The sequence below is a fragment of the Panthera leo genome, chromosome B4 (assembly GCF_018350215.1).
Source record: "Panthera leo isolate Ple1 chromosome B4, P.leo_Ple1_pat1.1, whole genome shotgun sequence".
NCBI lineage: Eukaryota > Metazoa > Chordata > Mammalia > Carnivora > Felidae > Panthera > Panthera leo.
The window spans coordinates 36982315-37000133 of record NC_056685.1 but is presented as its reverse complement, the minus strand read 5'-3'; the positions used below and the strand labels follow the sequence as shown (position 1 = coordinate 37000133).

At 38.8% G+C, this 17819-nt stretch overlaps 1 protein-coding gene across 1 annotated transcript in view; it reads right to left on the bottom strand.

Moving 5' to 3' along the window:
• KDM5A (lysine demethylase 5A) overlaps positions 1-17819 on the bottom strand; it is a 94174-nt gene that overhangs the window by 9893 nt on the left and 66462 nt on the right. The window contains exons 21-26 of the mRNA XM_042945475.1: positions 15351-15530; positions 14599-14760; positions 10336-10887; positions 9369-9512; positions 2399-2558; positions 1039-1259 (exon numbers count right to left, since the gene is read on the bottom strand). Coding sequence (XP_042801409.1) covers positions 1039-1259; positions 2399-2558; positions 9369-9512; positions 10336-10887; positions 14599-14760; positions 15351-15530 — 1419 coding nt within the window. The remainder of the gene's footprint in view (positions 1-1038; positions 1260-2398; positions 2559-9368; positions 9513-10335; positions 10888-14598; positions 14761-15350; positions 15531-17819) is intronic.

The following is a 17819-nucleotide window of genomic DNA, read 5'->3' as shown; positions in this document are numbered from 1 at the left end:
ACTTAAGAAACACCACTTGAGAACTCATTTTGTGACATATCTGAAACTGGAAAATCTTTGACAGGAACCTAAGAAACCTCAGAATGCAAAACACTGCATTATAAATGTCTGAAGTCTATCACATCTTGCACTATAAATTCACCCTCTCAATACTTTGTGTTTCCTTATGTGTAAAATAAAGAGGATCAGATGAGATAATGGATGAGAAGTAAACCCTTTGTATTTTGGAAAACACTATCTAAATGAGACTACCTTTGATCTGAATTCCAAACCAAAAACTATCATATGCCATGTATATCTGTATCAATTGTCAGTGACATCGTACCATTCCATTACATGGAAATAAGTAATGGAAAAGAATAATGAAAAGAACATTAGGAGTCCAGTGCCAGAGCTGGAATCCAGGTCTCTTTGTTTTTACTAAATGTGTGATCTAAGCAAGTTTCTACCTCTCTGACCCTTAATTTCTTCATGTGTAGAATGGGCTCAATACTTGCCCATCTATCCTTTCCTCTCCCCTTCAGGATTATGGTGAGGATCAAATGAGATCACAGATAGAAAAACATCATATAAACTGCAACCTGCTATGAGGTATTAATATATGAACATGGACTCTCTTGCCTACCCCAGTCTGCTTCTATTTAACCTTTCCCTTTTATTCTCCCCTCCTCCCCTATTTAACCCTTCCCTTGCTTCTTTTTTTTAACCACTATATTTTCTTCTGCCTTCTTTTGGGCCTTTCAACAGTGGGAGTCTGGGATAAGGAAGTTGTTCCTTCCTTAGAAGAACTGGTAGTTTTCAGTGCCCTCCTTTCTTTTTAGCAGAAATGGTGTTTACTTCCCCCGCCCCCCCCAGATATTATATAAAATCTTAATAAAGAAAATGAAAAAGCAGAACTACTTTTGGCTTAATGGAAAAAAAGTAGGATAGCCACAGTACTACCCACTCAGCCATCCCCATCCTGGCATTTGTGGTACCTCCAAAGAACCAAGACATTCTAAAAATGTTAAAGCCATGGTTTAAGCTTTAAATTCTTGCCTCCATGATATGCAGGAATCTGTCTTCAGAGGGTGGGTGTGTGGCCTGCAAAATCCGCCAAATGTGTTGAGTCTCATCCAGAGATACTTCTAGGAGATCCCCAACCATCATAAGTTCTTCCAGCTGGGCTTTAGCGCCGGGTGACAACTCCAACACTGGAGGTTCCAAACTCCGGGGCACCAAAGGGCTCTTCCGAGGTTGTTTCCTGGGGGTACTAGAACCTTTCCAATAAAACAAAAGACAAAGCAAAAAAATGAAAACTATCAACAAACTGTAATGTTTCCAAAGTAAATATTTAGGGGAATGGTTCCTCCTCCTCTAATACTTACTTTAGACATCTGAATTCACTGCATCCATATTAAAGTTAGAATAAAATCTTCAAAAAATACAAAACAAAAAAGATCTAGAATTCTAATGCCCACTCTCAAAAATTAGCTAAGAATAAAAATCTGGATCCTTAGTGATTCTTCACTCTGTGACTGAAGTGGAAAGGGAATGTGAAAGAATCTCTTAATCCATTCTCTGTTTTAGAGGGGACCAAAAGATCAGTAAGCACATGAGCTGCCCTATATAAATAAGGTGCTATCCTCCTAATAAACCAACGATAATATGCTGTTCCATAAAATCCTGAATGAAGAGAGAAACACCCTTTACTTCCCAGACGTGTGACCTAATGATATATTTTCAATGGAGGAAAGGAAAGTGGACATACAAGAGCAATTATCTACCAAAGAAAGGAAGAACTTTCTAACAAAGCTTTCCAAAACAAGAATGAATACTCTTTTTTTTTTTTTTTTTTAATTTTTTTTTTCAACGTTTTTTATTTATTTTTGGGACAGAGAGAGACAGAGCATGAACGGGGGAGGGGCAGAGAGAGAGGGAGACACAGAATCGGAAACAGGCTCCAGGCTCCGAGCCATCAGCCCAGAGCCTGACGCGGGGCTCGAACTCACGGACCGCGAGATCGTGACCTGGCTGAAGTCGGATGCTTAACCGACTGTGCCACCCAGGCGCCCCAAGAATGAATACTCTTAAAAAGCAACAAGTTCCTCAACAACTGGTAATGAACAAATAGAGGCCTATTAGAGATTTTATACTAATGAAAGATGGAACTAGAGAGCCTCTAAAGTTCTTCTTATTAGGACTCAATAATTCAATGCAAGTTTTTTCAGGTTACCACCCAGTAACATAAAATGCAAACAGGGACGTAGCTTTTCCTAACCAAAATTGCATTTTCAGGTTTTACTAGCATTTCATGGCTAGGATATACATTTAAGAGAGATTCACAGTCTTGATTAATACAATTTTTTTTCTCACTGGTTTCAGGCCTATCTTCTCCACATTGCTTTAAAGGTAATACCTTGAGAACAACTCTTAGAAGCAGAAGAATAAGCATGTTCTGCACAGAACGAAGGTGCTGTCCACATGTGAGTGACCACCTCTTCAGACTTAATGGGAATTTCTTCATCACAAAAAAGATTGGGTTCCAGACTACTGGAGGACTTCACACTGGCTGTGTCCTAAGGAAGAAACAAAGAGGGGTATTCAGAATTAGAACCACTTAATTTACCCTGTGACAAAGATCTAAATGCAGGCTTTGTAATATACTAAAAATACAATTGTAAAATTAGATACATAGTATTAAATAGGACAGAAAATGCCCACTGGGAGGAAAAACAGTAATGATTACAGTTTCAAGCCAAAAGGAAATGAGTAAAGCTCAAAAATAATCCACAGAGATAATAAACCTCAAGAAAATTACTATTAGGGGAGCATGGGTGGCTCAATCAGGTAAGTATCCAACTTCGGCTCAGGTCATGATCTCACAGTTCATGGGTTCAATCCCACGTTGGGCCCTGTGCTGACAGCTCAGAGCCTGGAGCCTGCTTCGAATTCTGTGTCTCCCTCTCTCTCTGCCCCTCCCCTGCTTGTGCTCCATGTCTCTCTCTCAAACATTAAAAAACAAAACAAAAAAAAAAAGGTACTATTAAATAATCTACCTTCTACAGTCTACATCTCATAAAAACTCCTATACCAAGTTAGACAATCTTGACACTTAAAATGGACTTAGGAGGGGAAGAAAGGTTTAGACATGGCGTCTTAAGGACACAAATCATTTAATCCAGGAGGCACCTGGGTGGCTCAGTCAGGGGTCCAACTTGATTTTGGCTCAGGCCATGATCTCATGGTTTGTGGGATCGAGCCCCGCATTGACTTATAGCATGGAGCCTGCTTGGGATTCTCTCTCTTGCACTCTCTCTCTGCCCCTCCCCTGCTGGTGATCACTCACGTACTCTCTCTCTCTCTCTCTCTCTCAAAATAAATAAATAAACTTAAAAAAACATTTAATCCTCTCTAAAGGTTCTCAAACCTAGAAGCTTATCAATTGCTCTTGCAACAAAAAGCCTCACTGACAACATTCAAATTATATACTTCTGACAGCTCTAGTTGGTTCTCAGATTCCCCTGTAGTTCGTTTCCAGAAGCTCACATGTACAGCTTTAATGAACAATCAGTAAGACAGAAATCACAGGTATTTCAGCAAGGATAATTTAATAAAGTGAACTGGTTAGATGTATATTAAAGGCTGAAAAGGCAAAATGGAAACACCAAGCTAACACCAAGAGAGAGGTGCCAACCCTAGAGCTTGAGGTAACAAAGCTCAGAGAAGGAGCCCTGTGGAGTTGGGACCCATACCTCTGAGAAGGAAGTGCTGGCCAGTTAGTTCTGCTATCTCTAATGGAACATGATGTGGTTGGTTTCAGGGATGTGAAAAAAAACAACCACAAATTGGAACCAGTTCCCGATGCCAGAGTAAAAAAAGAAGGGGGAAAAAAAGCATGCAATTCAGAGATGACACAAATGGAGGCTAAAACAGGGGAAAGATCATGTCCCTTCTTACTGTCCAGGCCTTTTAATATTCTCTAATGTCCTCTTATTGGCAGAAGGAAGGCAGTAGGCAGAAAACAAATGTGTAGAGCAGGAGTTGGTTGGCATATTGCAACCCAGTTGGCAGCTCACTTTTTGTATGGAGTAAGAACTAAGAATAGTCTATATTTTTAAAGAGTTGTGGGGGGAAAAAAAATATGCAATAAAGACCACATGTGGCTTACAAAGCCTAAAATATTTACTAAGCTTTATGTGTGTTATTTATCTAATTGTATATTAATGTGTGTTAATATATACACATTACAGAAAAAGTTTAGAAACCCCTAGTGTAGAGTCCCATCCCCAGCATCACAAAGCAGAGTACAGAAGAGTGAGTTAGGAGATGAGAGACCACAGGGGTGCCTGGGGGGCTCAGTCTGTTAAGTATCTGACTCTTGATTTCAACTCAGGTCATGATCTCATAGGTTTGTGGGTTCGAGCTCCACACTGGGCTCTGTGCTGACAGTGCAGACCCTGCTTGGGATTCTCTCTCTTCCTCTCTCTCGGCCCCTCCTTTCTCTCTCAAAATAAATAAATAAATTTAAAAACAAAAAGGAGACGAGAGACCACAGCTTAAAGACTAGCACAACACCTGCCTGATTCTCTTTGTACAGTGGACAAGAGGAAGATCATGAGACTATCCTTAATTAAATAGGACACTTAAAAGGTTTTATAAGAGAATTCTTTTTTTTTTTTTTTTAAACGTTTATTTTATTTTTGAGACAGAGAAAGACAGAACATGAACGGGGGAGGGTCACAGAGAGAGGGAGACACAGAATCTGAAACAGGCTCCAGGCTCTGAGCTGTCAGCACAGAGCCCGATGCGGGGCTCAAACTCACGGACTGCGAGATCATGACCTGAGCCGAAGTCGGATGCTTAACCGACCAAGCCACCCAGGCACCCCTTATAAGAGAATTCTAAAAGACAATGTCACTCACTGAGAATTTAGGAATAGCAGTTTACAGTCATCTTCCCTATTCAAAAATTTAATTTCTAAAAACCATCAGATGGAAGAATACTTTAGTGCACCCCCGCTTTAGTTCCCAGATGCTTCTTCTCACTGACTAGAATTGTCTTTCCTGACTTTGATTCTACTCATTTCATTATAACTCATACACGGAACTTTCTGTTAAGATTTCAAAATGGAAAGGACAGTGATCAGAAAATAATGATGGAGGGGCATCTGGGTGGCTCAGTCAGTTAGGCATCTGACTTCGGCTCAGGTCATGATATTGCGGTTCATTGAGTTTGAGCCCACATCAGGCTCTGTGCTGACGGCCTGGAGCCTGGAGACTGCTTCTGATTCTGTGTCTCCCTCTCTCTCTGCCCCTCCCCTGTTCATGGTCTATCTGTGTGTGTGTCTCTCTCAAAAACTAAACACTAAAACAATGTTTTTAATTAAAAAAAAAAAAAAGAAAAAGAAAACAATGATGGAAAATAATGATAGCTAAAAAGAGGTTTTTAAAAAAATTACTTCCCCAAGGTGATGCATGAAATGTGAATATGTACAATACTGACTTAGGTAAGATAAAGACACATTTTTAGCCCTCGAACAATCACTGAAAACAAACAAAAAGAGGTGTAAGGTAAGAAGTCAATAATGGAAATGAAACATTAAATTTTTTTTTAATTAACCCAAAGAAGGCATGAAAAGTGGAACACAGGAACAAAAACAAGAGATTAATAAAAAATCAGCAAGATGATCAACTTAAACACAATCATGTCAACAACTATGTTAAATGAAAAATGGACTAAAAAAAAGAAAATAGACTAAACACTACCAATGAAAAGACAGAGATTGTAATATTACTTTAAAAACAAAACACAAAAAACAAGACTTAACTCTGCATTTTATGAATGCATATATATGTAGAATTACAGTCCAGAAAGGACCCTCTATATATATGCTATCTACAAGAGACATATTTTAAATACAAAAAAATTGAGTCTTTCCACCAAAGCTCAAGCCACCCAAGGATTAAAAAGGAGCACCTGCGTGGCTCAGTCAGTTAAGCGTCCAACTTCAGCTCAGGTTTACAATCTCACGGTTTGTGAGTTCGAGCCCTACAGTGCACTCTGTGCTGACAGCTCAGAGCCTGGAGCCTGCTTTGGATTGTGTTCCCTCTCTCTCTGCCCCTTCCCCACTCACGGTCTCTCTCTCTTTCTCAAAAATAGATAAACGTTAAAAAAAAAAAGGTGGGGGCGCCTGGGTGGCTCAGTCGGTTAGGCACCCCACTTCAGCTCAGGTCATGATCTCATGGTTTGTGGGTTCGAGCTCCACGTCGGGCTCTGTGCTGACAGCTCAAAGCCTGGAGCCTGTTTCAGATTCTGTGTCTCCCTCTCTCTCTGCCTCTCCCCTGTTCATTTGCTGTCTCTGTCTCAAAAATAAATAAACATTAAAAAAATTATTTAAAAAAAAAGGGGGAGAGTTAGAAAAGAGGGGCACTTGGGCGGCTCAGTCAGTTAAGCATCCAACTCTTGATTTCGTCTCAGGTCATGATCTCACAGTCATGAGATCGAGCCCCATGTCGGGTTCTGTGCTGATAGCACTGAACCTGCTTGGGATTCTCTCTACCACCTCCCATGCTTGCGTACTCTCTCTTAAAATAAATAAACTTAAGGGGAAAAAAAAAAAAAGGAATTAATCACGTGAATACGCAAAGGTTATGCCAGACACAAACACAAAAGATCCATGACAAATTTTGCTTCATTAAATATATATTTTCCTAAGTAATGATTTTCTTAAATTGCTACTCAGTGATTCAGTGGTGATTACAGGATATTACCTGCAAATGAAGTAATCCAATAATGCAAAGCACAAATTAGATGCTATGATAACTAAGATCAAATGACTGATTTTAGTTTTCTATGTAATTACCTACTCTTCTTCCTCAACCAGTAAGAGGCTCTCCCTCAAGCAAACATACTAAATTTAAATTATTTTAAAGATGAATTCATGGTCACAAATCACCAAGCTAATTGTAAATAAATTGGCAAATAAAATTTTAATTACACAGGAAGTGCTTGTTCCATGAGAAAATACTCAAGAGTTTAATTTTTTTTTAATGCAGAGATACCTACATCAAGGTGAATGTGACCTTGAAAATTACCCCAAATCTTGCCACCTACCATTCTGCTATTTTTCTACATTGTCAAATATATCGCCAACACTATAAATTCATGATTCATATTGTAAGTCTTCCCTACCAAAGAAGAGTCCATAAGCTAACACCACTGTAGAAATTTTGCAAAAAAGACTAGTCTGTACAAACATATCAAACCACAGGTTTGATCCCTAGCCTTAAAATCATCTAATACTTTTGATGTTTTGTTTTCATAGGTTACCAATCTGCTTCCAAACAAAGTCCACCCCATTCAGCAATTCTAGAGCACTGGTTGATACTTAATGTGCTAGAAAGATAACAACCCAGTTATCAAAGGCCTCCAAGCTACGGTAAACTGGCAATTCTAGTACTAACTTCTTTGTGGCATGGGCCACATTCCCTTTCAGCTGCTCCTAGTCAACCTATACAACTTCGTAAGCAAAGAATGTCATTAACTTCAGAGTAACGAGGTGCTCAGAACCTTAACAAGCTAATTCAAGTTTCAACTTTGCTCAAGTCTTTAATTCCTAAAACTAAAAATTCTCTCATTAAAATGTCCCCAAGATGCATTTTTATCTTGAGAAAAATATTTTCCAACAGATCATTTATAAGCATCTATGATGGATAGTTTTAATTTTATATCCTATGATTTTTTTTTAATTTTCTTTTAATGTTTTTATTTATTTTTGAGAGAGAGAGAGACAGAGACAGAGAGAAACAGAGCATGAGCAGAGGAGGGTCAAAGAGTGGGAGACACAGAACCCAAAGCAGGATCCAGGCTCCGAGCTGTCAGCACAGAGCCTGCCACAGGGCTTGAACTCACAAGCTGTGAGATCGTGACCTGAGCTGAAGTCAGATGCTTAACCGACTGAGCCACCTAGGTGCCCCTATCCTATGACTTTAAAGTTGATGAAGGGGCGCCTGGGTGGCTCAGTCGGTTGAGCGTCCGACTTCAGCTCAGGTCATGATCTCACGGACCGTGAGTTCGAGCCCCGCGTCGGGCTCTGGGCTGATGGCTCAGAGCCTGGAGCCTGCTTCCGATTCTGTGTCTCCCTCTCTCTCTGCCCCTCCCCCGTTCATGCTCTGTCTCTCTCTGTCTCAAAAATAAATAAACGTTAAAAAAAAAAAAAAATTTAAAGTTGATGATATTAATGCTCTAAGAATGAAGTGACCTACCTGATTTATACACTGAAAGGACAAACAAAAGATAGCTATGGCGTAGGGGGAAAAAAGGCAACCTCGCCTTTTCACACATCAGAGTATGAACTCCCTGGTTACAGACATAAATTCTAAACAGTTCAACAAGGCTAATATAAAACAGATCAATGGGTTAACTGTAACCTGGCAGAGTTTCTGCCTAGATCATGATGTTATTACTTGGTAAAAGACAAAAGACTTGGGCCTGACACAAAATAGTAAAAATCCAACACAAAACAAACTTGCCAAAACCAGTGTGGTGTCATTATCAAAATAACCACACTGAGGGCAAATAACTTATTCTAGCTGCAGCTGTGACTCTGCAAATCTGAACCATGGGCCCAAGTATAACTCATCTTTAAATAGGACATTTTGGGGCGCCTGGGTGGCTTGGTCGGTTAAGCGTCTGACTTCGGCTCAGGTCATGATCTCACGGTCCATGAGTTCGAGCCCCGTGTCAGGCTCTGTGCTGACAGCTCAGAGCCTGGAGCCTGTTTCAGATTCTGTGTCTCCCTCTCTCTCTGCTCCTCCCCTGTTCATGCTCTGTCTCTGTCTCAAAAATAAATAAACGTCAAAAAAAAATTAAAAAAAAAAAAATAGGACATTTTATCTAGCATCACCAGATGAGAGATCAGAGCAAAAAGACTCAAAGCACAGTTAGAATGGGATTCTTAAAACATAACTACACAGACTTTAACAACCCAAAGGGAACGAAATACTGAAATAAACCATAAAAACTTTTAGTAATCTGTATGTATAATGTTTCTAGTCCTTCTAAGCCATAAGGAGTTATAAGGTGAGGAAAATACAGATCTTTCAAAAATTCCATCCTTAAAAAAAAAAAAAAAAAAAAAAAAAACTGTTTCCAAAGAATAGAAAGAAGAGAAAGGGAAAGAAAGAAAAAGAAAAGAGAAAAGAGAAAGAAAATTATTTCATCAACCTATATTTTTGAGGGCTTTGAAAAAATGGTAACACCATAAATCCAGTATAAATAGATGACTACTTTCTCTTCCACTTTCAGTGGAAACATCAGTGTTCAACAACTTTTTTTAACAAGCCCAGTGATCGGGTATGCACTCAGAGAGCCTGTCCATTAGTTACCTTCATGTCATAGCCATAGGTCTCCCGAATGTCTTCATCAGAATCTGTTTCTTCATCATCATAGTCCATTGTTTGTCGAGGAGAAGATGATACACTGCTCACCACCCGGTTAAAAGCAGACTGCTGGAAACTAGGTAGGTGTCCCTAAACAACAAAAAATTCCAAGATGAACAGAGCAACATACTAAATAAACATTGGTAATTAATATGCACCAAAATGTAGGGCTCCTGGGTGGTTTAGTTGGTTAAGTGTCTCTTAGTTCCAGCTCAGGTCATGATCTCACAGTTTGTGGGACTGAGCCCTGCATCAGGCTCCAGGCTGACAGGGCAAAATCTGCTTAGGATTCTCTATCTCCTCTCTACCCATCCCCTGCTCGCTCGCTCTCTCTCTCAAAATAAATAAATAAACGTTAATGGGGCGCCTGGGTAGGCCAATTGGTTAAGAATCCGACTTCAGCTCAGATCATGATCTCATGATTTCTGAATTGAAGCCCTGCACCAGGTTCCATAGTGACAGCTCAGAGCCTAGAACCTGCTTCAGATTCTGTGTCTCTCTCCCTGCCCCTCCCCTGGCTCACCTCTGTCTCTCTCTCTCTCTCTTTCTCAAAAATAAACATTTAAAAAATAATAAATTAAAAATAAAATTAAAAATTAAAAAATATCAACAAAATATAATGAACTTGCTAAGTGGTCAATAAAGTTCAACAGTTAGTACAGATTAAATTATTTGGTTATGATGCCAAGGTCCATCTCAATGATATTTCCAGGTACTAGTTCACTAAAACTACCTAGATATATATCTGAAGAAAATTCTACAGTTATATATAGAAAGGTGTTATTGATAACATGGCTACTGGCAACTTACTGTTATTTTCCTCATCAGCCAGTAACATATATTTGATTTACTATTTATACAGTGACAAATATAATCCCATGAAATAAAAAAAGAAAGTAAATCCTAAACTTGCCTGTAAGTCTGGATTGGCAGCTGCTTTCTGGAGTTCTGCACTGATGATCTTTTCAGTTTTTTCTCGAGCTGCCTGTTCCACCATACGCTGGCTCAACACGGACAGTTTGGCTAGGGCAGAGGACAGTTCATCTGTGGCTAGGGCCTGCCGTGCTCTATCTTGCCAACTCATAGCACGTTCTGTCAAACACTGCAGGGCCTCTCCTTCTGGCAAACGTACAGGTAACTTCTGAAGGGATACCAGGAGTGATAGAATAGTCTCTAGCCTTGGCCTTCGAGACCGCATACAAAGAGGGCAAAGGAATTTTACTTCTTTAGCCTGCCAGCTAGATCCTTTTTTTTGGGAACCTGATTTAGGAAGGGGAACACAGCTGTTATGGAACCAGTCTTTGCAGAGCTCACACTGTAGCATAAACCCACTGGCTGTCTTGCGACAAATACAAAATTTTACTTCTTCTATGCGGTCCACCATTGTCATCTTGGCTAGGTTGGCTGCTCTGAGGGAATGCATGGCTTCGATCTCTTTTTGCTCCCGTTCTTTGAAAACTGCCACCTGTATACAACGAACATTTAATTAAAAGGAGTCACGGCAAAATACTCCAAAAATGACAAATCCTCAAAGCTGAGGGATCATCTCCACATTGTGCCCTCATTGTAACAAACCACTGTCCTTTAAAAAAAAAAAAAAATCAGTTGTCAATCATTTCCCATAATTTGGGTACATTCTTCATTTGTGAAATGAGCAGAGTGCTACCATATTTGACAATGTTTATCAGTAGAGTACTTTGAATTTTTCTATAGGGTGCAATAGGAAAGATAATATGCCCTGGAGTCAGGCAACGTGGGCATGAAGCCTGGCTCTTGGACATCTAGACTAATGATCTGGGCACAAGTTTTATGAATCTCAGTTTTCTGAAAAATGAGAATACCAATCTCGTTTTGTTGTTTTGAGGATTAAGATAATACATGAAAGTGCCTAATTTGGTATCTTGCACAAGGTAAGTAGTCAATAAATATTCCTTCCCTGGGGGGATAATTTCTATACAAATCAACTTTTCTTTCTTAACAGCTTCTCCAACTCATGTAGAAGTAGAATAACAAAGCGTGATGACCAATTATAACAAGATTTTATGTAACTCACTTTTAAAAAGTAAGTAAAAGCAAACAAAATTTAATTATCATGAACACTGTCAGTACATTTTCTTTTTTAAACTATGGTAGCTTTGAAACAATTCTGAAATAATTTCCAGTCCTATCAATCTGGCAGGACGGATTTGTTAGGCAGATTTGCTAATAAATCATTTCCACTGGCCTCAAAACAAGATCATTTGTAGGCAGAAACAGCCATATCAAGTGACTTAATGTATGTAATTCCCTGCTGTTACATATTGCCCAAACTCATTTTTTATTTCTCTTTACAACCTCAGGCTCCTAGTCTTCTTCACACTTTCCTCCTCCTCTCCAAAAATATCTATCATTCTTGGGGTGTCTGGGTGGCTCAGTAGGTTAAGCATCTGACTTCGGCGCAGGTCATGATCTCATAGTTCTTGAGTTTGAGCCCTGCTTCAGGTAAGCTCGAGCCCCGCTTTGGGTGAGCACAAGCCCCACTTTGAGTGAGCCCCACTTCTCTCTCCCTCTCCCTCTTTCTTTCGACCCCTTGTGGGATTCTCTCTCTCTCTCTCTCTCTCCTTCTCTCTCTGCTCTTCCCTCACTTGTACCCCCCTCTCAAAAAACAAAAACAAAAACACCCATCATTCTAATTAGCTACAAATATTTTGAGCACTCACTATACTATGAATGCTACAAAGAGAAGGGAGATATTTTAAATAGTAGCTAGAATCATTAAATGGATAAAGGGACACCTGGGTGGCACAGTCTGTTAAGCGTCTGATGCTTAATCTCCGCTCAAGTCATGATCTCACTGTTTGTGGGTTCAAGCCCCACATCGGGCTCTGCACTGATGTTGCAGAGCCTGCTTGGGATTCTGTCTCTCCTTCTCTCTGACCCTCTCCCGTTTGTGCATGTGCTCTCTCTCTCTCTCAAAATAAATGAACTTAAAAAAATTAAATAGATACAATTCCTTTTAAAAGCACAGTATTAAATGCTATTAAATTCTAACCCAGTAATCCTATTCCTAAGAGTCAAGTATAGGAAAATAATCTGAAAAAAGGAAAAGGCTTTACAAAGAAGTTCACTTTATATTATCCATAAGAGTAAATACTTAGAACAATCAAAATATTTGATGTATCAGAGAACTGTTCAGCAAATCATGGACAATTTGTAGGAATATTAGACAACTATTAAAACAATAATAACGAACAGAGATATGGAAAAGACAATTTTAGGGAGGGAGCAAAATGATAAACTTTGATTACAAATACAAAAAATGATCCCAGAATGCAAGCTATATTACAAAGCTGTAATCATCAAGACAGTATGGTACTGGCACAAGAACAGACACTCAGATCAACGGAACAGAACAGAGAACCCACAAATGGACCTACAAACGTATGGCCAACTAATCTTTGACAAAGCAGGAAAGAATATTCAATGGAGTAAAGACAGTCTCTTCAGCAAGTGGTGCTGGGAAAACTGGACAGCGACATGCAGAAAAATGAACCTGGACCACTTTCTTATACCATACACAAAAATAAACTCAAAATGGATGAAAGACCTAAATGCAAGACAGAAAGCCATCAAAATCCTAGAGGAGAAAGCAGACGAAAACCTCTTTGACCTTGGCCAAAGCAACTTCTTACTCAATACGTCTCTGGAGACAAGGGAAACAAAAGTAAAAATGAACTATTGGGACCTCATCAAAATAAAAAGTTTCTGGGGTGCCTGGGTGGCTCAGTTGGTTAAGCATCTGACTTCGGCTCAGGTCATGATCTTGCGTTTGTGGGTTCGAGCCCCGTGTCGGGCTCTATGATGATGGCTTAGAGCCTGGAGCCTGCTTCAGATTCTGTGTCTCTCTCTGTCTCTGACCCGTCCCCTGCTCATGCTCTGTATGTATCTCTCTCTCTCTCTCAAAAATAAATAAACATTAAAAAAAATTTTTTTAATAAAAAAATAAAAATTAAAAATAAAGAGCTTCTGCACAGCGAAGGAAACAATCAGCAAAACTAAAAGGCAACCAAGGGAATAGAAGGTATTTGCAAATGACACATCAGATAAAGGGTTAGTAGCCAAAATCTATGAACAACTTATCAAACTCAACACCCAAAAAGCAAATAATCCAATGAAGAAATGGGCAAAAGACATGAATAGACACTTCTCCACTTCTCCAAAGACATCCAAATGGCCATCCAACACATGAAAAAATGCTCAACATCACTCATCATCAGGGAAATACAAATCAAAACCACAATGAGAAACCACCTCACACCTGTCAGAATGGCTAAAATTAACAACTCAGGCAACATGTTGGTGAGGATGCGGAGAGAGGCTCTCTTTTGTGCTGCTGGTGGGAAGGCAAACTGGTGCAGCCACTCTGGGAAACAGTATGGAGGTTCCTCAAAAATTAAAAATAGAACTACCCTACGACCCAGCAATTGCACTACTAGGTATTTATCCAAGGGACACAGGTGTGCTGTTTCAAAGGGGAAACCCCAATGTTTATAGCAGCACTATCAACAATAGCCAAAGTATGGAAAGAGCCTAAATGTCCATCGATGGATGAATGGATAAAGAAGATGTGGTATATATGTATGTAATGTAGTATTACTCGGCAATCAAAAAGAATGAAATCTTGCCATTTGCAACTTCATGGATAGAACTACAGGGTATCACGCTAAGTGAAATTAGTCAGAGAAAGACAAATATCATAGGACTTCACTCATTATGAGGACTTTAAGATACAAAACAGATGAACATAAGGGAAGGGAAGCAAAAATAACATAAAAACGGGGGGCGGGGGCACAAAAACGTAAGAGACTCTTAAATATGGGAACAAACAGAAGGTTACTGGAGGAATGGTGGGAGGGGAGATGGGCTAAATGGGTAAGGGGAATTAAGGAATCTACTCCTGAAATCACTGTTGCACTATATGCTAACTACTAATTTGAAAGTAAATTAAAAAAATAAATAAAAACTTAAAAAATAAAAAATAAACAAATATAAAAAATGAAATACATATATATATAAAGCCAAAGATAATGTTTACAAAACAAAAATAGTTAAGAACATAAAACCAGTGAATCTGCTAATATCTTCACAGAATTTTGTATTCACAAGCAGATTCAAGATGCATTACATAATTTCTTACCACCATGGCTGTATCTCTGGTTTCCTCCAATCCTTCCTCGAGATCACTCAGAGGCTCAAGGTCCAGATCCTTTTCTTTTTCTTTTTCTATTAGTTCTTTTACTTTTTTCCTTCTGTTTTTACCACTCCCATATATACCAATGTCAGTCCGGGGACTCAGCACCTACAAAAATAAAACCAAACACTGAGCTCCAGTTTTTAAAAAATCTTAAAACTGAAAATAATAAAAGGAATCATTTACTGACCATTCATCATGTCCTACACACTTTTCTTACATACTTTATACACATTACCTAATTCAGTCCTCACAACAACCCTCCGTAGTAGGTAGTATTATCTGTATTTTACAAACCAGGGAAACTGAGGCTAAGAAAGGAAACAACTTGCCCAAGGACACAGGGTTAGCAATTAGGGAGCCAGTCCTCAAACGTGAAACTATCTTACTCCAACTATGCTCTTTACGATGTTCAAATGCTCAAGATAAAAAAGATAACGACTATTTAAATTTGTACTTCTGAGAAATAAATCTTTCAATGACAGAATCTATTAGTAACAGAGATAAGATCCAGGCTGTATTCTGGACGCAGCAGAAGATGAACTGGAAATAAGTCTGCCTAAAGCTCCACATTTCTAGTCAACATTTGATATCACTTAATAGGAAATCACTTATATAACCATGACCAGATAAACTGAAAACAACCCTCACCAATGAAACTCCTACCTACAGGTGTTAAATTACCAACTATTCTTTACCTGCAACAACGTATGGCTAGAATTCTTCTTAAGAAAGGTCCGCCCCGTCCGTTCTCTCCATGCCCGTGCAGCTGCTACTTGTGACTCTACTTGGGGCAATGCGTCCAGACGCACAGGGATAGGGCGCCCTTTAGCAGACAAGCTTTCCAACTGCTCCAAGTAAGCATAGTTGCTGCCACTCTGAAAAACAAAAGTACACTCTCACACAGCTTGCACTTTCTTATGGAGTCTAGCAATACTGGTCGGAAGATCTTACAAAGAGTTTAGTGTTAAGCTTTTTATTAAATATTATTCTTTAAACCTAATCGTATCTCTTGAACTAACAGAGCCAATGTCGTTTTTAAAAAGTCTGTAAATTCATGTTGTCAAAGTTTTTTTATTTTATTAATTGAGAACAAGTTAAAATGTAAAAACCAGTTCAACAGATAATCTAAAGAACATGTATATAAATACGATCAGGAATGAGGCAAGGAATTTGCTAATAGATGGAAACAGATGTTTAATATCATACCAAACAATGCAATCATCTTTTCTACCATGTGGAAATCAATTGTTCCATTATAGATAAGTTTAATTGCTTTTCTATGGACATAATTCATTTGTATTACTATCGTTTTTAATAATCGACAGAGTTGTAAGATAGCCTGGTCAAACAAAATCTAAGGCGCACACTCCTTCAATGAGATAATCTTGGAGGGTTCACCAGACAATATCCAGTATTCCAGGGAAAGGACATCAGTAATCTCTTTTGCCTATTTCAGTCTTCCAACTTTTCCAAATACTACAAAGCAGTATTTTAGTTCTGATAACCACCTCCATTTTATGTTCTATAAATACAGATGAGAATGGATATTTGCCTAAGTCACATGGTTCGGTATTTATGTGTAATGAAGTCATTATTGTTTTCAGAACTATTACTGCTTTACATTTACTAACTAAATGAATCATTACAAGAGGGGAGAGGGTTAACAAGTAATCCATTACAGTAATTCTGAGTGATAAGATTGGATGAATCTCCAAGCAGACAGGACATGTAACTATTCCTACAAGAAACTGTATATATACCCTTAACATTCATTGTTATTCAGAGGCTCTGAATGAAGGAAAGGCATAGTTACGTGCTAAACAGACATTCTAATAAAAAGTTAGTTCCTATCTATTAAATGACTCATTTGCCTAAAAATTCATTTGGAAAGTTACACTGAAACATGTGGAAAAATAAATAAGCAAGAAACTTCAGTGAATTTTTTTTTCTTTAAAGTAGGCTCCAGCTCCCAACAGGGGTCTTGAACTCACAACCCCCAAGATCAAAAGTCCCATGTTCCACCAACTGAGCCAACCAGGTGCATCAACTTAAGACAATTTTTACAAAGAATATGGGAAGCTTCTAGCCCTAAGAGATATTAAAATGGTATAATTAAAATCACTGTGGACTAGGATTAAAGAATAGCAAACTGGAAAAGAAAAGAAAGCTCAAATACAGATATGGTTGACAAATACCATGTTTACTAGTACTCCTTGTGCCCAGCTATAGCTGTTTGACTACAGAATATCTCCTGGCTAAGGCTTGACAGAGCCTGCTCCCAAACTATGTATCTTAAAGAAGAGTCTGCCTGTCAACAGAAGTTGTCCACTTACTTAGAATCTACAAGTCCATCTCCCCACTGAAGGGAGGGCTTAGTGGAGGAAAAGTCCTCTAAATGACAGAGGAAACACATGGCAGCCACCTACACTTGGAGACTTGGTCCAGCAGTCATAAACAGCCAACTAAGGGTTATCAGACATTCGAGGACAACCAACTTCCTGAAATAGGTTAAAGATGAAACAGAGGAGCTGCCCTAATGAAAACACAGGTAATTTTTAAAATAGCATAGAAAAAGTGCGGCTAACCAGCTCCCAGAAAAAATCAACTTAAAACAAAGTAAAATAGAAGTCATTAGAACTTGACAACTACAGTATGTTCTCTCTTAAGTTTAGTAGAGTTGGTTTCCTTTTATTTGGATATAGTTCTACAAAAAAGAGTAGGTATACCCTCAATACTAAAAATGCTGCCAGGTTTTTATAATTCAGGAGGAATTTTATATATTCAAATACAGTTTCATCTCTAGCCCTTATTTCATTGTTTTAATTTTCTTTTTTCTTTTAGAGAGAGAGAGTGTGTAAGTGGGGTGAAGGAGGCAGAGGGAGAGAGAGAATCTTCAGCAGGCTTCACGCTCAGCATGGAGCCTGACACAGGGCTTGATCCCGCAACCCTGGATCATGACCTGAGCCAAAATCAAGAGCTGAATGCTCAACTCACTGAGGCACCTCATTGTAGTTTGTTTTAAATTAAAATGTATATGTCTTTCTAATTAGAGAATATGCTATTTTGAGGGCCTGGATACTACCTTTACACCCTTCCCTCACATTTCTGCTCCCAAACAACTAGAATAGTACCATGAGTGTTATGGGGTTCAGTAAATATTAATT